The 23,276-nt window shown below is 40.7% G+C and overlaps 2 protein-coding genes and 1 pseudogene across 2 annotated transcripts in view; 1 reads left to right on the top strand and 2 right to left on the bottom strand.

Annotated features, from left to right (window-relative positions):
- Positions 1 to 267: 267 nt before the first annotated feature.
- On the bottom strand, positions 268 to 3,891 carry LOC100342858 (protein tyrosine phosphatase type IVA 1). Its single transcript, XM_089332350.1, has one exon. The coding sequence runs from the start codon at positions 3,874 to 3,876 to the stop codon at positions 3,355 to 3,357; it is 522 nt and encodes a 173-aa protein (XP_089188476.1). The 5' UTR covers positions 3,877 to 3,891; the 3' UTR covers positions 268 to 3,354.
- A 4,453-nt stretch (positions 3,892 to 8,344) lies between these two features.
- LOC138850249 (large ribosomal subunit protein eL39-like) lies at positions 8,345 to 8,949 on the top strand (annotated as a pseudogene).
- A 3,920-nt stretch (positions 8,950 to 12,869) lies between these two features.
- The window catches only part of CCDC81 (coiled-coil domain containing 81), a 72,174-nt gene continuing 61,767 nt past the window's right edge, over positions 12,870 to 23,276 (bottom strand). Inside the window, exons 14-15 of the mRNA XM_002708652.6 lie at positions 18,930 to 19,055; positions 12,870 to 14,052 (exon numbers count right to left, since the gene is read on the bottom strand). Of these exons, the coding sequence (XP_002708698.3) occupies positions 13,911 to 14,052; positions 18,930 to 19,055 (268 nt within the window). The 3' untranslated portion in view covers positions 12,870 to 13,910. The remainder of the gene's footprint in view (positions 14,053 to 18,929; positions 19,056 to 23,276) is intronic.

Genomic DNA, 23,276 nt, shown 5'->3' with positions numbered 1-23,276 from the left:
TTAAGGACAGAGATCCTACATGAGGAGTAAGTGCACAGTGACTCCTGTTGTTGACTTTACAAATTGACACTCCTGTTTATGGCATCAGTAATCTCCCTATGCACCAGTCATGAGTTTCCAAGGCTATGGAAGCCCCTTGAGTTCTCCGACTCTTATCTTGTTTAGACACGGTCATAGTCAAAGTGGAGGTTCTCTCCTCCCTTCAGAGAAAGGCACCTCCCTCTTTGAAGACCTGTTCTTTCCACTGGGATCTCACTCACAGAGATCTTTTTGCCAGAGTGTCTTGGCTTTCCATGCCTGAAATACTCTCATGGGCTTTTCAGCCAGATCCGAGTGCCTTTAGGGCTGATTCTGAGGCCAGAGTGCTATTTAGGACATCCGCCATTCTATGAGTCTGCTGAGTATCTCACTTCCCATGTTGGCTTCTTAATAACCAAGTCAATTAAATGAAAGAGTAGTTAAAAAAAAGAAAAGAAAAGAAAAGAAAAGAAAAGAAAAGAAAAGAAAAGAAAAGAAAAGAAAAGAAAATTAAAACCACGATGGGAATCCACTTCACACTCACCAGATGTCTCTACTGAAAATTATGTTTTGGTAGGGATGTGTAGAAATTGGAAACTGTTTCTCTAGCAGATCTTTGTCTCCTAAACACTATGAGATTAAGCGAGTCTAAAAGTCTTCATTCTAACTTCCTAACCTCCTATACATAGCCCAAGAATTAAGTAAATGCCATTTAAGTACAGTGGCTGTGATTGCACAGCCCTACTCAGGTCTGAAATTCATTTCACCAGCTGCATCCCACTCAGGGAATTGCCACTGACTGAAGAAAGATGCTTCACCCAAGGCTATGCCATAGTCGCCAGGGAAGCCTGCATCCAATGACTCCTTGATTCAAGAGTCTGAAAATCTAGCCCCTGGTCTCAATTGCAGACATCTCTAAATTGACATTCTATCTTCAGAACTCCACAGATTGGCTGAGACTATTATTGCAAGTGTATGTACCACCAATTGACTTCTTATGCCCATCCTCCTTCTCTCACTCTAAAACAGGTGTTATTCCCTAAGAACACTCTCCTCCAATAAATGTCTGAATACAAATCTCAGATTCATTGTCTGTTTCCTATGGAACTCAATTTGCAACAGGTAGAGGAAATTGGTCAAGCTTTTCAGTTTTCTAATCCAATACACCAGCCCTACATGACCTCCAAAAGGCTTAATAATTTTCTGTTGACCTCAGGAGAGTCCTTTTGCATGGACCAAGCCTGATTTCTTTTAGTCCATGTCCAGAATCAGTCAATTACATCAGAAAGAAGCATCCACTGCAGGAGAATCCCTCCATCTCTGGATCCTATACATCTGGTACTTACTGCTTTCACAGCTGTCACTTATCTTTAAACATAAGACTTGTAGTTTTTCTTCCATGTCTTTCTGCTGAAATGAGTGTTTTGGGCTTATTTGACTATTACATCCTATCTAGAAATGGAAGTCTCTAGACACAGACTCCCAAAATTCAGAATGTATGGATCTTAACTGTAGTCAGAAGAGTTGTTATGTTATCCGAACATTTTAAAATTTGCTTAAAGCCAAATACATTGCCGAATTCAACAAAACATTTAATGTACTCTTAAAATGAATATGTATTCTCAATTGTTGGATGTAATGCCCTTTTTAGGTTCATGAGATCAAGTTTGTTGTTTTGTTCAAGTCTGTATTCCTGCTGATTTTTATCTATCTTTTTCTGAATAAACAGTAAAATTTCCAAGTGCTATAGTAAAATGTTCAATTTTCCTTGTAGTTCTGTTCATGTTCGCTTTATATATTTTGAAGCAATGTTATTGGGTATATATAGTTTAGAGTTGTTATAATTTCCTATTGAATTCAAATTTTTTAAAAAGATTTATTTATTCATTTGACAGAGCAACAGAGAGAGAGAGGGAGAGGCACAGAGAGAGATTTTCCACCCACTGATTCACTCCCTAAATGGCCGCAACATTAAATTCCCAGACAGTACGACTAAACATTAAATTCCCAGACAGTATGACTATATAGTTGTACTAAGATTAATACATATCTAGGGCCGGCGCTGTGGCACAGCAGGTAGAGCCACTGCCTACAGTGCTGGGCACCAGTTCAAGTCCTGGCTGCTCCACTTCCGATCCAGCTCTCTGCTCTGGCCTGGCAATCAGTGGAAGATGGCCCAAGTCCTTGGGCCCCTGCACCCGCATGGGAGATCAGGAAGAAGCACCTGGCTCCTGGCTTTGGATCGGCGCAGCTCTGGCCGTTGCAGCCAACTGGGGAGTGAACCAGCGAATGGAAGACCTCTCTCTCTCTCTCTTTCTGCGTCTCCTTCTCTCTCTCTGTAAATCTGACATTCAAAATAAATAAATAAATCTTTTTAAAAAGATTATTAAATATCAACTTTTTTATCAATTTCGTAGTAAAATTATTAGGTATCCCAATATTAAGATATGCATTTCAAAAAGCATATACAATAGCAAGTACCTGATCATTTCATTAGGTAAAACCCACTCTTTTTTGATTAGGAAGACAAAGGAAAAAATGTCACATTTCAAATAAAAATATGCAACTTCCAATAGGTAAGAAGTATTACAAGATTTTCAGAAATTTTGTGTCTAAAAATTGTTTTAGCTAAAAAGATGAAGATCTCTACCTTTCAAGATAATTTTCACTAAATTAAAGGGCCTATTTTATATCCCATATTAGAGGTGTTTTACTCTAAATATTTCATAGCTTCCTCCCATTCTGCCTCCCCAAAGGTAAGACTTTTTTGTCTGATGAAATTAAACACATGTGTTTCTTGCACAACGAGAATTTTGCATGAACTTTAAACCAGAGGTTAATTTCTCAAAATAAAGTTTTCCCTAACAGGAACTTATAGAAAGACTAAATAATCACCATAAGACTTGATAAGAATCCAACAAAATCACTTGTTGCACAAACCAGTACACTTGTGGGTAGTGAACATAAAGGAACAGGCAAATAACCATACAAGCCCTATTATAATGTTTCAAAGGACTTAAAGAATAAATGATGTAAGGTCTAGAGTACTGTTCAAAGTTCCTGGGATTTTAATTCTGTATGATACTAAAAATAAACACATATTGTACTGGGTATCTTGGCATCTAATCTCACTATACTTTTTATATATTGTTTTTTGGCATAGGATAATAAATAGTAAGCAAAACAGAAGTGGCAATTCTGTCAAGCTTGTGGCTTTTCAACATTCCTATGGGAGCTTCATTAGACTTATTCACTAAGATGTTGGCTAATAGATCTGAAAAATTAGATCCAGTCTCAAGTTCCACTTCCAAGGCAATAGCATCAGGCAGCTAAGTTTTATTGAATGCAACAGTTGTTTCTGTGACCACTGGAGTCTTTGAAGCGCAGCCGCATTTTAGAACGGTATTTCTCCAAATACAAAAGTTGTTTGCTGTTAAAAGCTCCACGCCGCTTTTGTCTAATAAACTGCACTGCATCTTCATTTTTCATTCCACTTTCAATTAACGCTAAGGCAACAAGCACTGGGGTTCTCCCAAGACCCGCAACACAGTGGACAGCAATACAACAACCAGGTTCTTCACGGAATTTAATGTTTACAAGACTTAACCAGTCATCAACAATCTGATTGGAAGGAGATGATCCATCATCAAAAGGCCAATCCAGAACCTGGATACCTTCTTTCTCCATGAGGGCGGTGTCGTAAGTTGCTTCACACACTCTCACTATTGTGGTAACTCCGAATTTCTTAAGTTCCTCTATAAACCTGTTTAAGGTTGCAGTGGTTGGGTTGTGTGTAATAAGGAATCTCATGTTCCTGTATGTGACTTCCACAGGAGCCGGGCGGTTCATCGGAGCCATGTTAATTTCGTTTAAAACCACTCAATACGGTCACGAAAAAATTAAAAGCTTTTGAATACAGAAATGATGTCAAGAAACTGAAGTCCACCTCAACACACTCCACTTGAAATTCTCAGCACTTCAGATAGGCAGGTGACAGAAAATGAGATGAATTTCCTGAGAAGCAGCAGCTGTTCTTCGACTCACTAATAATGCCGAGTCGGTGGAAAGCAAGTGCACAGAGGTTTACCCCATTCGGGTCAGAACTCTTGTAAAATGTTCCGATGCTTTCAATTCAACACGTCTGTGTCCAGGTTATTCTCTCTGATGGGGACGTCCTGCTGGAGTAGAGTGACTTTCTCAAGTTCACTTGTCCTCATAAAGGCCATGCTGTGCCTGGCAGTAATCTCCAGGGCCCTTCAGAAACTCCATAAATGCGTGACCAAAAACCCCACAGAAAGGAATATGTTTACTCATGAAAGATTGTGGCCTACTCATACAGCCAGGCCCGTGGCGGCGACACACACGGCGGCAGCGGCAAGTCCAGGAGCGGGAGTGGCCGTCACAGGGCGGCGGCAGAGGCGAGACACGAGGCTCCACCGTGGCCAAGCAGCTCGGGCAGAGCCTGGCGGGAGCCAATATGCGCGCCAAGGCGCCGTTGCGTCACAAGCGCTCCTTTAATAGCCGGCGCGGCGTAGGCACTGCGCCCTCACCAACCGCAGCGGCTGGGCTGACTGAGAGCCAATGAGCGCGGGCGTGAGGCCCTCCCCGGGGCGATGGTTGCCATGGGTGCCGCTGGTGTGAACTCAGGGCCAAAGGGAGAGGCCATGGAGTCTCAGTCACCGCCTGCCTCTGGGGAGCAGAGACGGCTGAGGAGGGGTACGCGGATGGGGATGGTGGAGGAGGAAACCTCCAAGAGGCTGAAGGGAACATGGGGGTAGACGGAGACCAGCATAGGGGAAGGAAGGTTCTAGAAGATTCCAAAGCATTGACCCCGACTAGCCTATTGACCTTGCACTTTTACCCATCTCTTTCATGTTTCATAAACAGCACAGTAGCGTTTTTTTTTCCTGACAACCTTTGTCTTTTAACTTTAAAACTGCGTACATGATGTTTTGGCCCCTTATTTTGTGCTATTTGATTCATATTTCCTTATTTTGTGCTATTTGACTCCTATATCCATACTTTAGGAATCTTTTTACATTTCTTTTGGAGTTAAGTTCCCAACCCCCCATATATTTATGTTTTCCCCTTCCTGTTTTGGAAGTTGTAATTGTGACTGACACCTTTTTTTTTTTAGCACTTACTTTAGGTGAGGCACTGTTCTACATTTAAATAGCTTTACTTAAATTTTACAACCACCCTATGAATTACATATTAGTATTTCCATTGTCCTGATTTTAAAAATGTAGACTTAGAAGCATTAAATAATTTCCCCAAAATCACCCAACTACTAATTGTCAGGGCTGAGATTTGAATTCTGCATTCTAGCTCTGGAGCCTACCTAATACATATAGTTTATTATACATCCCATTGCTATTCTTTTAGTGCTTAAATAGCTTAAGATTCAGCTTCCTTTAACAATTAATGTTGTCAAGCATTTAATTGTTAACACCATGAATTAGACATTGTTTATAAAAATATTTCAGTTCATCCAAGTTATCAATTTCTTTGCTCACTATTCCTTCGTACCTCCCCATCCTTCTTTCTGAAGTATTTTCCTTTAACTGGAGGTATCTTTTGGAGTTTTAGCTCCTAGCATACATCAACTTTGATAAATGCTTCATATAGCTTGAAAATATACATTAACTCATTGTTGAATGCATGTCCATTATTGTTGATAAGCAGTTTGGAGTTTTTGTTGTTTGTTCTTAATCAATTATTTTCTAAAATTCCTTTATTTTGCCCTCATTCCTACTTGTTCTGCTGGATACACAATTCTACATTGACATTTCTTTTCTCTAAGCCCTTAGAAAATTACTTCTTGTTCTCAGGTTCTATAATAGCTGGTAGAGTTTTCTGAAGTGTTTAGACTTTGCTTCCTGGCCTATGTATCCTCTGCAACAATACAATTCTATTTCTCCCTTCTTTCTCTTTCTTCCTGATTCTTCTTTATATCTTCACCTTTCTTCCTCTTTCCTTTTCTTTTTTCATAATTCAGTTCACTAGATAGGGCTGAGCAATGTAGTGGTCTGTGTAAGAGGTGAGAATACAGGGGTAGCAGCACCAGGAGATCAATTGGAGGGGGTGAGAAAGACATTAAAGCAACAGTTGGGAGTGGCAGTAGCAGCCTGGTGTAGTCGGGGTTTAAGCAGAGTGGAGAGGCACAAACATGGTGGCAGGGCAGAGGATTTGAAGGGGGACGGTAGTTTCTCCAGTAATATGTGGAGAATAATGGGAATCAGGCTTCTCACTGTTAGGAGTTACAAATATGGAATCTCAATTCTAGGATTTTTTATTGGAAGAGGTATCTGTGTGCATTCATCATTTGCAAAACACTGTTTAGAACTGGTAATGTCTATATAAGTGTGTGTGTGTGTGTGTGTGTGTGTATCACTGAGCTTCACCTACAGAGAACAGAATGGGCCTGAAGCAGTGATTTCTCAATGGCAGTGGGTACAAGCATCCACATCACGGTTTGTCTTAAAATATTACTCTATGATAAAACAAGGCTCTGTGGGAAAACAACTGATTCAGGAGTAGTCTCGAATATCTTGTTATAACATAAAGTAAGGAAGTGTTCAAGAAAGAGAAAAATTGGGGCTGGTGCTGTGGCACAGGGGGTTAAAGCCCCGGCCTGAAGCGCCAGCATCCCACACGGACCGGCTGCTCCTCTTCTGATCCAGCTCTCTGCTATGGCCTGAGAAAGCAGTAGAAGATGGCCCAACTCCCTGGGCCCCTGCACCCGTGTGGGAGACCTGGAAGAAGCTCCTGGCTCCTGGCTTCGAATTGGCTCAGCTCCGGCCGTTGTGGCCATCTGGAGAGTGAACCAGCGGATTGAAGACCTCTCTCTGTCTCTGTCTCTACCTCTCTCTGTAACTCTTTCAAATAAATAAAAATAAATCTTAAAATAAAGAATGATGGGAATATGACAGAAGGACAAAGAACACAGATCAGGGGAGGCTAAAGAGACATGACAACTAAATATATGCTATCCTGGATGGGATCTTAGAATATAAAAAGGGTATTAGAGAAAAATTGATTATGTCTTAATAAAAGTATGAAGTTTTGTTAACATAAAAATGTTGATTCCTTAGTTGTAACAAATATAGTAATATAAGATTTTGACAATAGTGGAAAGCGGGTATGGCATGAATGAGGAAATTTCTAACATCACTGCTACTTTTCTATTAATCTAAACCCATTCTAGAATTTTTTATTCACTTAAAGCAAAAAAAAAATAGAAATCAGCTAGAAGGGCTTCCATGGGTCACAATTTCTATATTAAAATAATAACAGAAAAGAATTACAATTCTTTGAAAAAAAAACAGAAATCTATGAGTCTATACTGATATATATAAACAGGGATATGCAAATACTTTGCCTTATTGTAGAATGCTAACTAAATAAATCTAGCAGGAATGGTAGAATTAGATAACTCTCTATTTAGTGATCATCATTATTATAATTTAGAAAAAAAAAGAGATGCCAAAACTAGTGGGCAATAGTTGAGGAATGGCATTTCTTTTTTACTTTCAAAAGTATCTACCTTAAAAAGAACCCTGGTTACGGCCGGCGCCGCGGCTCACTAGGCTAATCCTCCGCCTAGTGGCGCCGGCACACCGGGTTCTAGTCCCGGTCGGGGCGCCGGATTCTGTCCCGGTTGTCCCTCTTCCAGGCCAGCCCTCTGCTGTGGCCAGGGAGTGCAGTGGAGGATGGCTCAGGTGCTTGGGCCCTGCACCCCATGGGAGACCAGGAAAAGCACCTGGCTCCTGGCTCCTGCCATCGGATCAGCGCGGTGCGCCGGCCGCAGCGCACCAGCCGCGGCGGCCATTGGAGGGTGAACCAACGGCAAAAGGAAGACCTTTCTCTCTGTCTCTCTCTCTCTCACTGTCCACTCTGCCTGTCAAAAAAAAAAAAAAAACCCTGGTTACTAAAGAAAAATCAGTAACTTTATAGTGGAGAAACCTTGCAAGCATCTTCTTAATGAAATGATAAATGAAAGATGACCAGTAATAGGAAAAATTAAAGTATGTACCACCTGATAGAATGGAATGCATTAACTGTAGCCTCACATTTGTGATGTTCCTGCCAAAAATACATTACTGGAATTTAATCATGGGGAAAAAATCAGATAAATCTAATTTAAGTACTGTAATCTTTAAGAGTGTCAGCCATGAAAGTCAAGGGAAGGCTGAGGAACTTTTCCAGATTGAAGAAGATTAAAGAGATGTGACTACTAAAGGTAACACAAGATCCTTTGCTTAAAAGGACAATACTGGTTCCCTTCTCCCACCATCGTGGTGAGCGTACCTGACTCTTCCTAGCCATGTCTTCTCACAAGACCTTCAGAATCAAGAGATTCCTGGCCAAAACCAAGCAAAACCAAAATCACCTCATTCCCCAATGGATTCTTATGAAAATTGGTGATAAGATCAGGTATAACTCAAGAGGAGACATTGGAGAAGAACCAAGCTGGGTCTATAAGGAATTGCTCTTGAATGGAAGGCACACATATTTATGCTGCATTAGCATCACTTCTTAACCACATCCAGCTGAAGATGCCACCATCGTCTGGACAACTGGACATGTTTGATTAGGGCTGTGACTAGTGGATTAATTCAGTAATAATATGTGAGGTATCTGGGAAAAAAGGACATTACTGGAATAACTGGAAAATTTTGGATAGAGTTTTTGAATTACATGGTTGAATTAATCTGTTAATTTGCTGATTTTGATGTTTATATGATGGTGTTTTAGGAAGCATATCCTTATTCATAAGGCAGCATATCATAAACTAAAAGGAATAATAGGACATATGTCAGCAACTTGCTTTCATATAGTTGTAGGGAGAGGAGAGTTATTTTTACTGTTCTTGAATCTTCTGTGTAAATTTAAAATTATTTCAAAATAAAAATTTATCTTTGACAGTAATTTTTAAAAGACCTAGTTCATAGTAATTAGCTGGTGCTTGCTGTCAGGATTCTGTTTCTTGAGATTTTTCTTGCAGCCATACATTTGAATGAGCTTTTCAAAATATTTTAGCTAGCATTTTTAAGTGTTTGTCACTCCCCCCCCCCAAATTTCAAGATGCAGCAGATTAACAGTTGTCCAACAAGATCCATTTTTCCTGTGCTTACTAACAGCATCCCCTAAGCATTTCACTGAACATATGGCCACTGAGCTACAGGCTTCATTTCTTGGGTCCTCTTTCAGTTAAGTGTGGCTATGTGATTAAGGATACTATCTTTAAAATTATGGGAGGGAAAAAACCAAACTGCCCACAGAACTCTATATTCAGTAAATATTTCCTTCAGGAATAAAGGCAAAATAAAGACATTCTCTGATGAATGAAAACCAAAAGACTCTTTAGCTACCAAATCTTCCATACAAAAATACTAAAGGAAGGTCTTCAGGCCAAAGACAAATGATACCAGGAAAATAATTTGACCTCCAGGAACAAAGGAAGAACAAAAGAAATAGTAGATATCTAGGCAAATATAATTTTCCTGTTTCTCTCCCATTGTCTGGTGGTGTTTTTAATGTATGTAGTCTTATAGATATGACATATTTATTGAAAGAATGAGGAAGGGTAAAGGAGCTTTATTGTTGTTAACTTTATCCATCTTAATTGAAATAGTAAAATATTAACTCCAGACTGTGAAAAGTGAGGATTCACCCATAAGGCTACCAAAACAAAACAAACAAAATATAAAGTTTATAGTCAAAAAGAACTCAAGAGGTAAATTAAAATAGAATACTTAAATATGTTCAAATAATCCAAAAGGAAACAGCAAAGAGGTATCAAAAGAAGAAAATACAGAAGGGACAAACAGAAAAGATACAATGGCTGACCTATATCTATTGATATTATCAATATTCTCCTAAATAAGCCATGAATCAAAGAGCAAGTCAAAAACATGAAAATATTCTTAACTGAAAGAAAATAAAAATGAAACATATCAAAATGTATGGGATGCAGCTAAAGCAACGCCTACAGGGAAGGAAAGTTATGGTTGAGTGCTAATATTAGAAATGAAGAGAGACTTCAAATCAATGATATCGGGGCCGGCGCCATGGCTCACTTGGTTAATCCTCGACCTGCAGCGCCGGCATCTCATATAGGTGCCGAGTTCTAGTCCCGGTTGCTCCTCTTCCAGTCCAGCTCTCTGCTGTGGCCTGGGAGGGCAGTGGAGGATGGCCCAAGTGCTTGGGCCCCTGCACCCACATGGGAGACCAGGAAGAAACACCTGGCTCCTGGCTTCAGATCGGTGCAGCCATTTGGGGAATGAACCAACGGAAGGAAGACCTTTCTCTGTCTCTGTCACTGTCTGTAACTCTACCTGTCAAATAAATTTTTTAAAAATCAGTGATATGAGCCTCTACCTTGAGAAACTAGTAAAAGAGCAAATTAAATCCAAATCAAGGGGCCAGCTCCATGGCACAGTAGGTTAATCCTCTGCCTGCAGTGCTGGCATCCCATATGGGTGCCGGTTCTAGTCCCAACTGCCCCTCTTCCAGTCCAGCTCTCTGCTGTGGCCTGGGAAAGCAGTAGAAGATGGCCCAAGTCCTTGGGCCCCTGCACTCATGTGGGAGACTGGGAAGAAGCACCTGGCTCCTGGCTTTGGATCGGCGCAGCTCCAGCCGGCGGCCAATTGTGGAGTGAACCAGCGGACGAAAGACCTTTCTCTCCATCTCTCCCTCTCACTGTCTGTAACTCTAATTCTCAAATAAATAAAATCTTTAAAAAAAAAAAGACATTTAAAAAATCCAAATCAAGAAAAAAATGGAAATAATAATGAGCAGAAATCAATCACATCTGGGATAAGTGGATAAGTAGATAGGTAGGTAGGTAGGTAGGTAGATAGATAGATAGGTAAAAGAAAAATTAGTGGAAGCAAAAGCTGATTTTTTGAAAAGACCAATAAAGTTTAAAAACTTCTATCCAAAAGGACCAAGTAAAAAGAGGAAGAATACACAAATTAATAATATCAGGAATCAAAGAGGAATTTCACTGAGGACCCTACATATTATTATAATTATATATAACATAATTATAATTATTATAATTATAGAAGGGAATAATGTTAGCAATTCCATGTACTTAGAGTTCAACAAAAGCTAAAAGTGACCAATTCCTTGACACATCCTATCAAAATTTAATTCACAGTTTAAAACCTCAAAACAAAGAAACACTCAGGACCTGGGTGATTTTGTTAGTGAATTTTACCTAAAATTTAAGGAAGGAATTCTACACAAGTTCAGTTCTATACAATCCCTTCCAGAAATTAGGAGAGGAAACACTGTAGTTCATTTAGGAGGCAAGCATTACCTTGGCATCAAAATCTAACATAAAATCATAATAATCTTTTTCCTTTGTTTTTATTTAATGTAAACAGATTTGTATTTCATATATACAGACTTAGGAACATAGTGTTACTTCCTACCCTACCTTTCCTTCCATCTATGCTCCCACCCTTCCTCATCCTCCTTCAGAAACCACATGACAATGGAGCCTGACTGACAACAGGCTGTGATTGGATGGCTTCAGAAACCACATGACAACGGAAACTGCCTGGCAACAAGCTGTGCTTGGTTAGGGCATAGACCGCCCCTTAACCAGATTGGCTGCGTTGGCTATATAAGTTGCTGTACCAACTGAAATAAATGAGTCTGCAGGCTGCTCGCCTCTGGCCTGCTTTCACCCGACTCCTGGAGTTTGTGTGGTGACTCAGCGCCTCTTGCCCCCACGGCGCTCCTCCTCTCAGAACGAATTCAACTTCAACATCTGGCATGTCAACATGACTGAGAGACAGTGTGTCGGACTCGGTGAGGCCCCCCCTTGATTTTGGCAAGCAGAGGATTAACCTAGTGAGCCACGGTGCCGGCCCCATGAAATATGCTGTTTCAATGAAGGACAACAATAAAGTTTTGTTCTTAAAACGGTTGAATGATTAGAAGGCACATTAGGTCTCACCTATTGAACAGATGTAACCAGGCCTCCATCTTCACTTTAATAGACATCCTGTTTTTATTTTAATAGACCTCTGTCTCTATCACCCCCTGTCTCTCTTCACCCAAATATTTCCTCTTTAGCTTTAAAATTCAGCTTAGGCTTCATCTCCAAAAGCTCTTCCTCTCCATGGCAGGCTAAACTGCTACAGCTGCTCTTCCATAAAAACCAACATGCAGTGCTATAAGATTTCTACCTGGTCCAGACTAGATTTCCCAGTCACGCCTCACCTCTGCACGAGACAGTAAGTACTCTGAAGGCAGGAAAGTACTGATGATGTCTTAAATTTCAAGTCAGCAAAAGTTAGTTTAGTGCTTGGCACACAGAGTTGGTACTGCTATTGATATAGCAAATTACAAGGTTTGTTTCTTAAAATTCTCTTCACCTGAACACACCAAAATTGCCGAAAGTCTTTTTTTCTTTAACAAAGCAGTCTGTATTTTAATAAATGTTTTTACAGCAGTGTTACAGTAATTTCATATACAGTAGAGACTGAAACATGCCCCAGGAGTATAGCAGGTAGGGGTTCAGGCGAGTCAGGTGGTCCTGGCAGAGGCGATTGCTTTAAATATTGGTTGATGATGATCAGACCTTAGGAAGTGATCTTTGGAGGAAATGGCAGGAAGCAGCAATGTAGGAAGATTCAGGAAGAGGTTTCATATAACTCCAGCCAATAACGGGTATTCCTGTTTGCTTAGAAAAACATTAGCAATGGCCTGCTTAACAGAACAGGTTCAATTTTTTATAGCCATGCATAGTTTTTTCATAACATGAATTTTTCACCAACTTTTTGAAGACCCCTTATATGCACAGATTTCAAACTATTTTTTGCACCAAAATGAACTTATCTTTTAATTCCAAACCCCCATGAACATTTTTGAGTAACTTTGTGCTCTCTCATTTTCTAAGGGAAAGATGTGGACTGGCAGAATGCAAACAGTCTCAGAAACTTCCCTTCTACCTTTGGTATTTCAGAAATCTAGATTCCACTCTGTTTTACCTGAGGTGTTAGAACAGGTAGGGGTAAGAGATGTAAATGAATGAAGATAAATGAAGAAAGCTTTTGGTTGAGGGCACCCATAGCGTAAATGGGAATCTATCTTTTGTCAGGCAGGTAAGTTCTCTTCCATGGAATAAACAGCTGAAGAACAGATTCAAGTGACGCAGTAAGAGAAGATGGCACCTGCCAAACCAGCCAGACCCCAGCCACAGTACACATGTCCCCACAGCACACACACAATCAGGGTGTAGAAATGGCTGGGCAGTGGAATGGTTGACCACGAGGCCATTAAGGGAAAAGATAATCCCCTGGGACCCCGACAGAGCCCCTCTGTGTCAATGGTTAGAAGTCTGGCTACGACCCTCTGGGGTAAATGGCCTGAACGACTTCTGTGATGTCGCACATAAAGCTCCCTGGGAAAGTCTAGGGTTGGGGGAGGGGGTAAAATTTACCATCATGAATTGCCATTCACAGCCAGGCCTTTAGAATATATTTATTATGACATCATCCATATGGAGGAAAACAGCTGGTATTTCCTATACGAGACACAGAGAGAGTGGCAGGGCTGGGGCTGCAGCACCTCAGCAGCCAGAATAAAGCTGGGTTCCGTTTGCAGTCTCAGTGGATTGTGGTCCTCAGGACCATTCAGATACCTTCGCTGCCACCAGAGACAAGATGGGAGAATAAGTGGGAGTGGGAAGAACGCAAGAGGGGAAAACTGGCCAATGTGAATTCTGTAAGGGCTTAAAGAGCAAGCTATTGAAAGCAGCAAACCCAAATAATATTTTTTTTCTCTGAGGTACAAATACGCAGTTTCACAATCACACCATACATGTAAAAGATAAAAACTTTCCCCCAGGAAACATAGGTCCAATCTGAGTTTTACACAAGCAAGCGGGAACCATGCAGGAACTTGTTCAGGGGCCACAGGTTGCTCTCGCCCACATTGGAGGTGCGCCTCTGGCACTGCTTGCAGCGCCGGTACTTCTGGCACTGATCCAGTAGGAATAGCTTGTCAGAAGCCCTAAGGAAAGGAGAGCAAAAGCAGTCATCAGCAGGAGGCCTAGCCCAGAAGCAGGTGGTGGGACAGAAACAAAAGCCAACACCCAGGTCCTGCTTTCAAGGATCTGACAACCCACCTGCGGTCTCTCACCTCCGCTCTGCTACCGCTTCGCGGCACCCCTGCATCCAAATCTCCACCGTCTCCTCTTCTCTACTAAACAGAGGCCTATGCTTGGGACCTTCACAACAGCCTGGCCTTATGCTCCTCCCCAGACACACCCATCCAAACCCACCGAGAGCACAGGACTTGCCCCAAAGCTTGTGCTTGCTGCTTTGGCACGTGTGCAGTTCGGCAGTGTTTGAGAAGGAGATCAGACCAGGAAGCTGCTGGTTACCATTAGTACAGAGTTAAGAACAGACTGGCAATGAACAATCCCAAGAGACCAGAGCCTTGGGAGAGAAGGGCAAGAGAGAAAGTGGAGACAAAGAGGAGGAGGACAAAAGTGGCTTAGAGCAGAGATGAGGGGTCAGCCATGACAGATTTGCCACTTGGGCCATTTTTGTATTTGTTGTTGTGCAAGAACAATCCCTGATGTGCTCCCCTACCCCATCAACAGTTCTACATAAGCGAAATTCTGTCAAAAAAAAAAAAAAAAAAGACCATTGTGAGCAACCTTAAAAAGAAAAAAAGTAACCTTGAAGTGAGCATGGGAAGACCTCTCTGCCTTACCTAGATAATGGCACAGGCATGCTACCCGCATACATGTGAAGCCTAGTTTTGCTTTTGCTTTGTTTTCTTTTTTCACCCACCAATTCTTTCTTTCGGCTTGAATCCCTGATGACAACCTGGCCTGGGACACCGGGTGACAGGTCTTCTCTGCATGTTCCTGGAGCAGATTTGTTAGCCTGCTCTTCAACATTACTTCCTATGTCTCTTCTACCTGTTATCACCATGTTGACTAAGCATTCCTACTAAAGACAACAAAACCTCCCTGGTATTACTCTCACTGCCTTTTTCTTGCCTTCCTACAATGCCTACAACATTGAACAAGTGGCTTGAAATCCCCAACTCCTCTTCTTCTGGCCCAGTGACCCCACTCTTCTGAAACCTATTTTCTACAATCTCTAGAACATATGCAAACACATGGAGACTGAAAAACATGCTCCTGAATGAACAGTGGATCAATGAAGAAATCAAAGAGAAACCAAAAAATTTCTAGAAATGAATGAAGATGACAATACAATATATCAAAACTTATGAGACATAGCAAAAGCAGTGTTATGAAGAAAGCTTATAGCAATTGGTACCTACATCAAGAAACTGGAAAGGTACCAAATAAATGAGCTATCAGTGCATCTCAAGAACCTAGAAAAACAACAGCAAACCAAACCCAAAACTAGTAGGAGTAAAAAATAATTAAAATTAGAGAAAAAGTAAACAAAACTGAAAAAAATACAAAAGATCAGCAAAACGAAAGCTATTTTTTTGAAAAAAATAAACAAAGTTGACAAACCATTGATCAGACTAACCAAAAAAAAAAAAAAAAAAAACAATAGGCCTGTGCCAAGGCTCACTAGGCTAATCCTCCACCTTGCAGCACCGGCACACCAGGTGCTAGTCCCGGTCGGGGCGCTGGATTCTGTCCCGGTTGCCCCTCTTCCAGGCCAGCTCTCTGCTGTGGCCAGGGAGTGCAGTGGAGGATGGCCCAAGTACTTGGGCCCTGCACCCAATGGGAGACCAGGATAAGTACCTGGCTCCTAACCATCAGATCAGTGCGGTGCGCCAGCTGCAGCGCGCCGGCCGCGGCAGTCATTGGAGGGTGAACCAACGGCAAAGGAAGACCTTTCTCTCTGTCTCACTCTCTCTCTCACTGTCCACTCTGCCTGTCAAAAAAAATTAAAAATTAAAAATTAAAAAATTAAAAAAAACAATAAAACTAACAATGAAATATACCACAGAAATACCACAGAAATAAAAAAGAATCATCAGAAATTACTACAAAGAGCTGTATGCCAACAAATTGGGAAACTTAGAAGAAATAGATACATTCCTGGACACATACAACCTACCTAAATTGAACCATGAAGACAGAAAACCTAAACAGACCAATAACCAAGACAGAAATTGAAACAGTAATAAAGATCCTCCCAAAAGGAAAAGCCCAAGACCAGATGGATTCACTGCTGAATTCTATCAGACATTTAAAGAAGAACTAACTCCAATTCTTCTCAAACTATTCCAAATTGAAAGAGAACCGATAAATGAATTCAGTAAAAATGTAGAATACAAGGTCAGCTTGCAAAAATCAGGAGGATTTCAATACCCTAGTAACAAATCAGATGGAAAAGAAATTAAGAAAACAGTCCCATTGACAATAACAACTGCAAAAAATGGAAAATATCACAGAATAAATTTAAACAGGGAGGTGAAAGAGATTGAAGAGATGACTAAAAAGTAGAAAGTTATCCCATGGTCATGTATTTGAAGAACCAATATTTTTAAATGCCCATAATACTCAAATTAATCTACAGATTCAGAGCAATCATGTCACAATACCAATGACATTCTTCACAGAAATAAAATGGGTGAAAATATTTGCAAGCTGTTCAGCTGATGATGAAAGGACTCAACCGAACAAGTTCCACCCCATAATCCAATTTTTAAAATGAGCAAATGGTCTGAGAGACATGTCTCAAAAGAAGATACACAAACGATCAACAAGTATATGAAATCATCAGGGAATGGGAAATCAAAACCACAATGAAATACTAGCACACCCCGTTAGAATGGCTGTTAACAAAAAGACAACAAATACCGGTGAGAATTTGGAGAAAGGGGAACTCTCATCCACCATTGATGGGAATGCAAATCGGTGCAGACCTTGTGGAAAACAGTATGGAGTTTCCTCAAAAGTCTAGAAATAAAACTATCACATAATCCAGCAATCCCATTGAGGGTACATATGCAAAAGAAAGGAAGCCAGGATATTGAAGATATACCTATACTCCCATGTTTTTTGTAGCACTGTCCACAACAGTCAGGGTATGGAGTCAATCTAGGTGCTCCATTTGTAGATGAATGGATAAAGAACACGTGGTTACTTATACACAATGGAATACTACTCAGCCAAAAAAAGAATGCAGTCCTGTCATTTGCAGCAACACAGATGAGCCTGGAGGACACTGTGTCAAGTGAAACAAGTCAGCACAGAAAGAAAACTACCACATGTTCCCACTTACATGTGAAAGCTTAGAACATTGATCTCATAGAAGTAGAGAGTAGAATAGTGGTTACAAGATGCTGGAAAGGGGAGGAGGGAACAGTGGGAGGAACATGGTCAGTGGATACAAGGGTACAGTTGGGTGGGAGGAATAATGTGATGATCTGCAGCACAATGAGATCACTGATTCAGAACAGTTAATTTAGTGTCTCAAAATAGCTAATAGGATTCTGCATGTTCCCAACACAAGAGACATACTTTTGAGGTGATGGATATGCTAATTAATCTGATCATAACATGTTGTATACATGCATTGAAATGCCACACTGTACAATTATGTGTGTCAATTATGAATAAACATACATATATTTTAAAAAAAGAAAGACAAATGAGAAATGATATACAAGAAACACTACAAGGAAAAGGATTACAGACCAAGATCCATTTTAACAAAAATTATGCTACAAAAGAAATGGTAATTTAAACTATTATTTTTGTAGACTTAGATTTTAATAATTTGCATATATAGACTATTTAATTAAATTTTTAAGGGTTTGTGAAATCATACCTAATAAATGGAACATATTTAATTTTTTTCAAAGTATAATACTTTCCCATATCTTTATTTGATTCCTAAAACTCCTGTGTCACTTTGCTAAGGCAAGTGTTTGCTTTCCCATTTAACAAAAGAGATAAAAAGGGACCAGTGTTGTAGCACAGCAGGTTAAGCTAATGCCTGGGACACCATTTCCCATATAAGAATGCCAATTGGAGTCCTGGCTGCTCCACTTCCGGTCCAGTTCCTACTAATGCACCTGATAAAGCAGTGGATGATGTCCCAAGTACTTGGGTCCCTGCTACCACATGTAAGACTGGATGAAGTTCCAGGATCCTGGCTTCAGCCTGGCCCAGCCCCTGCTGCTATAGCCATTTAGGAAGTAGACCAGCAGATGGAAGATCTGTCTCTATCTATTGATCTCTCCCTCTCTGTGTGTCACTCTGCCTATCAAATAAGCAAGTAAATATAATCTTATTTTTAAAAAAGATTAGCTTTCTCTCCAAAGTTATGCTAATTATCAAAGCCAGGACTAGAACCCAGATTTCCTCACTCTTATATTGCAAATACAAAGGGACAGAAGATTTAATAAATTTCAAGTAGATGCTCTTGGTTCTTCCATAATAGGCATCTCATTTTTTAAATTGTCAGTCTTATCTACAATCCCTTGACTCTTAAGCAATCATTCCACAAGCTTTGGAAGTGTTCAGATCAGAAACTCACTCTCTCTGCTCCCATCTAATTATCTTCAAAGAGAATTCCCACCCTCTACAAGGTGAGAAATGGGGAAAGGAAAAGAAGTGACTGAGCAAGATAAAAAAAAAATAAAATAAAATAAAAACCACCCTAAACAGGGGCAAACATTAGGGCAGGGCTGGTAAGCATCCACCGTACAACACAACCTTCTCCAATACCATTACGGACACTCTTAATCAATCACAGTAGTATTTCCCGATGAACACAGACTTGCTTTCTCCACTGAGCTGTCTAGGAGGCCACTTTTAATCAACTGGGGTTGGTACTTGAAATCTAAGCGCCATCCCAGGATTAAAGGACAGCAAACAAGGAACAGAGGGGACGTTCTCTGTAATCAAAGAACTTCTGGTTCCAATCAGAGTTTACCGCTCGAAAGCCTTCTCCTCCAGGTCCCGCTGCTTCTTCATCTCGGTACTGTGTTCCCAGTCCTCCTGCAAGCATTGGTTGATTCTGCTCACTTGCTCCAGCTCAGCAGTTCTGTCTGCCAAATGCCTGGAGAGAAAAGAACAGTCTTACTCCATTCAAAATATATGGAAGGCCATGCACTGACTTTGAGAGTCCCGCTTCTTTTATGTTAAATTAAACAGAAAATCTTCTGGTCGTTCACTACCCTTTGAAATATTCTGAAAGGCACAAACACTGTAAAATCACAGTGAAACTCCTGGCTCTCAGATAATTTGTGGGTCTAGAACCTTTCATCTTCAGGCCTGATTTAAATTAGCATAATTGAAACCTTTTTCCAATTAACAACTCAGCCTTTAAAGTCATTAATTTCCTTTGTGGCTACTTAACTCATCTGAAGAATCATCCCCAGCAGATTTCCAATGCTGTTTGTTTCGTTTTATTCCTGCCTCTCAGCTGTCTGCCTACTGGTTGCTGCAGAAACTTAGTAAGACAAAGCAGACAGGCATACAAATGGAGAAAGGGGGGAAAGGAACAAATTGACTGAGCAAGATAAAAGGAAACAGTAAAAATACCAAGCATTGTGAAGAAGGCAAGGAAAAAAGGGAGTCATGTTGTAAAGTGGCTGCAAGTATCTCTAAGCTCCATGTCTCAGTATTCCAGGTGCTGTTTTTCCATCAAATACATGGTCACTAATTTTAAATCACCTTAATCCTCATTCACATTGCCTGTATGTGTCGATTTCTTGCCAAAGTGAAACTTGTACCATCACTTCTCATTAAAGTCTGGGAGCTTCCCTAGAGATGATTGATTTAACCCGCTTAGAAGGGTTTTGTGGTACAGACAGAGACAGCCACTAGGTGTCAGGATTCTCCAATACAAACCTGTAGGATCCTCTGGGCTGGTTCATTTTCTTCCAGAACAGTATACAAACAAGGAAAACATCGTTCCCCTGCAGTCAAGGCTAGGGCTGTTGGTGTAGGGCTAATCTTATGAGTATAAGAGTTAACTGAAATTGATCTCTGGGAAGGGAAGAGGAAAGAGAAAAAGGGCGGGAGTATGGGTGGGAGGGAGGTAGGGAAGAAGCAGCATCATGTTCCCAATTTGTACATATTAAATGCATGGAGGTATATTCCTTAAACAAAATAAATTATTTAAAAAACAGCATAGCCACCTTTCATCTAACAAGCACTGCTTCAACAGCTGTTGTGTGATTATTAAGAAGATTAAATGATACACAGAAAGTGGCAATGCCTATCTTATAAGTGTCAATGCCTATCACATAGTGACTGATGATATTTTTATAAGCTTTTTTTTCTTTTCATAGTTATTTTTCAGGTCTCATGAAAATTCTATAACCAGCTTAACCATTTCCAAATGCAGTTATTTCATGGCCTGTATATACACATTTTTGTGTAATCTCTCAAACTCACTTTGCAAAACTGACACAATCCCCAGGACATAACTCCCCATCCGTCCCTACTAGAGCCCCTGACAATCACAATTTTTCTTTCTGTTTCCATGAACTTTACTCCTCAAGGTACTTCATGTAACTGGAATCATACAGCATTTGCCTCTCATGACTGGCTAATTTCACTTAGAATATAATGTTCTCAAGGTTCATTTGTGTAGTAGGATGTGCCAGGATTTTCTTCCATTTTTAAGGCTGAATAATAATTCCATTGCATGCACAAACCATGTTTTTTCAGCCATTCACCTGTCGACAGACACTTGAGTTGCTTGTAAAAAGTGCTGCTATCAATAGCAAATGTCTCTTGAGCTCTTGCTTTTAGTTATTTTGGATACATACATAGAAGGAGAATTACTAGTTCATATGGTAATTCTAATTGTAATTTATTTTTTACATTCCCACCAACAACATATAACATTTGCTACTTCTCTGTATCCTTACCAACACTCACTATTTTCTCTTTTGTTTTTTAATAGGAGCCACCTTAATGGGCATGAAATATAATCATTGTGGTTTTCATAATGGTGTCTTTGCAAACGCTTTGTGGCCACCATTATTATTTAAAGGATAGATAAGCAATCATTTTCATTTGAATGCCTACAAAGTAAGAAAATGAGGCAAGGGGGCAACTAGTAATATCACAACACTGCTGGTGTGCAAATTATTACATTTTTTAGAAATTAAACTGTCAGTCTCTTGTAAAATTTTAAATGTGTTTTACACTTGACTCAGCTACCCCACTTCTAGGAATCTGTCTGATAAAAACAAAAGAACCAATATAAAGGTATATATTAAGAATATTTAGGGGGCCAGGGTTGTGGCACAGTGGGTTAAGCCACCACCTGCAACACCTGCATCCCATATGAGGGTCAGTTAGAGTCCGGGCTCTTCCGCTTCTGAACTGGCTCCCTGCTAATGTGCCTGGAGAAAAGCAGCAGATGGCCCGAGTACTTGGACCACTGCCATCCATGTGGGAGACCCAGAAGAAGCTCTAGGCTCCTAGTTTCGGCCTGGCCATGAGGCCATTTGGGGAGGGACCCAGCAGATGGAAGATACGTCTCTCTTCCTCTCTCTGTAACTCTGCCTTTCAAATAAATAAATACATCTTTTAAAAAAATTGTTTGATACAAAATATCTGGTAACAAAGTGAATGTTAATCAATGCTACAAAATTAAATTATAGTACATTCATATTATAGATATTATGCCCCTTTTAAAGAAGAATTAATTTGGTATATATGTGCTGACCTGGATATCATTAATGGTACATTATTAGGTTAGGTTGCAGAGTAATGTATAAGAGCTCATAGTCTGCACTTTCATTTACAGAAATGGAAGTAAATATATATAAGTATATTGTTTGAATGTATTTGTTAAAGTAAATGAAAAAAACATAAAATGCTACATATAAACCTAAATGTTGGCTACTTGGAAGGGGCAATTACTAACTTTCTTTAAAGTCTGTTTTATTGCAGGAGCGTGAATTGAAAATTTTAGGCCGGCGCTGCGGCTCACTAGGCTAATCCTCCGCCTTGCAGCGCCGGCACACTGGGTTCTAGTCCCGGTCGGGGCACCGGATTCTGTCCCGGTTGCCCCTCTTCCAGGCCAGCTCTCTGCTGTGGCCAGGGAGTGCAGTGGAGGATGGCCCAAGTCCTTGGGCCCTGCACCCCATGGGAGACCAGGAAAAGTACCTGGCTCCTGCCATCGGATCAGCACGGTGCACCGGCTGCAGCGTGCCGGCCGTGGCAGCCATTGGAGGGTGAACCAACGGCAAAAGGAAGACCTTCCTCTCTGTCTCTCTCTCTCTCTCATTGTCCACTCTGCCTTTCCAAAAAAAGAAAAGAAAATTTTAAAGAAAAAAAAAGAGTGAAAGAAGTATAAATAGCTTAGCAGAAATGTTTGGATCACTCTGGGTAAATTATCCTCTATGAAACAAAATGACCTTCATTCACCACAGGAGGACCTAAAATCACATCTTGAGATAAACTAAAGAGAAGGGCCTTGGAGCTGGAAAAGATACACAGAAGTGAATGTGGAATAACTAGGAAAAGATACAGAAATTGAAACCAAGAATCCCACCTATACAGAAAAGGGGATCTATAACCAAAACTCCAACAAGAGAGACAAAAAGGTTAAAGTTTGCATCTTTTCAGAGAATTAAAACTTCCAAAAGTCTCTCACAGACTTACAATCTCATCTAATTCTTGCAGTAAGGACAGGTAGAGCACTGAAATTATCCTTATTCTTACTACGAAGCAAAGAAGACTGGGGAAGTCTATCTATGCCCTAGTCTAAATCATACAACTTGGAAAAGATAAAGTGTAACCCTCCTAACTCCAAGTGTAGGAGGTGAACTAGAGAAGTTAATGAGGAGAATCTGAGGAGACAGCTGCAATAATCTCAGCATAAAATGAAAGGCTCCAGATCTACCTCACTGAGGCGGCAGACACAGAAAGCCTTGAGATGAGTGACGGGTGAACGCTACTGTAAAACAGAAGCTAAATGCTGTCCCAAGGGAATAAGTGTATTAAAAAAAAAAAAAACGGGGTGGGGGGGTGGTGGCACACTGTGGCATAGCGGGTAAAGCTGCCGCCTTCAGTGCTGGCATCCCTTATGGGCCCTCGCTCGAGTCCAGGCTTCTCTACTTCCAATCCAGCTCTCTGCTATGGCTTGGGAAAGAAGTGGAAGATGGCTCAAGTCCTTGGGCCCCCATGCCCATGTGGGAGACCCAGAAGAAGCTCCTGGCTCCTAGCTTCAGACCAATGTAGCTTTGGCAGTTGCAATCATCTGGGGAGTGAACCAGCGGAGGGAAGACTCTCTCTCTCTCTCTCTCTCTCTCTC

This window comes from Oryctolagus cuniculus, chromosome 1, assembly GCF_051225735.1.
Source record: "Oryctolagus cuniculus isolate XC-2025 breed Fujian yellow rabbit chromosome 1, ASM5122573v1, whole genome shotgun sequence".
NCBI lineage: Eukaryota > Metazoa > Chordata > Mammalia > Lagomorpha > Leporidae > Oryctolagus > Oryctolagus cuniculus.
Note: the sequence above shows the minus strand (reverse complement) of the source record. Positions and strands in the feature narration are given on the sequence as shown.

What these genes read in the sequence shown, in the direction of transcription:
- LOC100342858 (XM_089332350.1), bottom strand. Translation starts at nt 3,876, where the DNA reads ATGGCTCCGATGAACCGCCCGGCTCCTGTGGAAGTCACATACAGGAAC.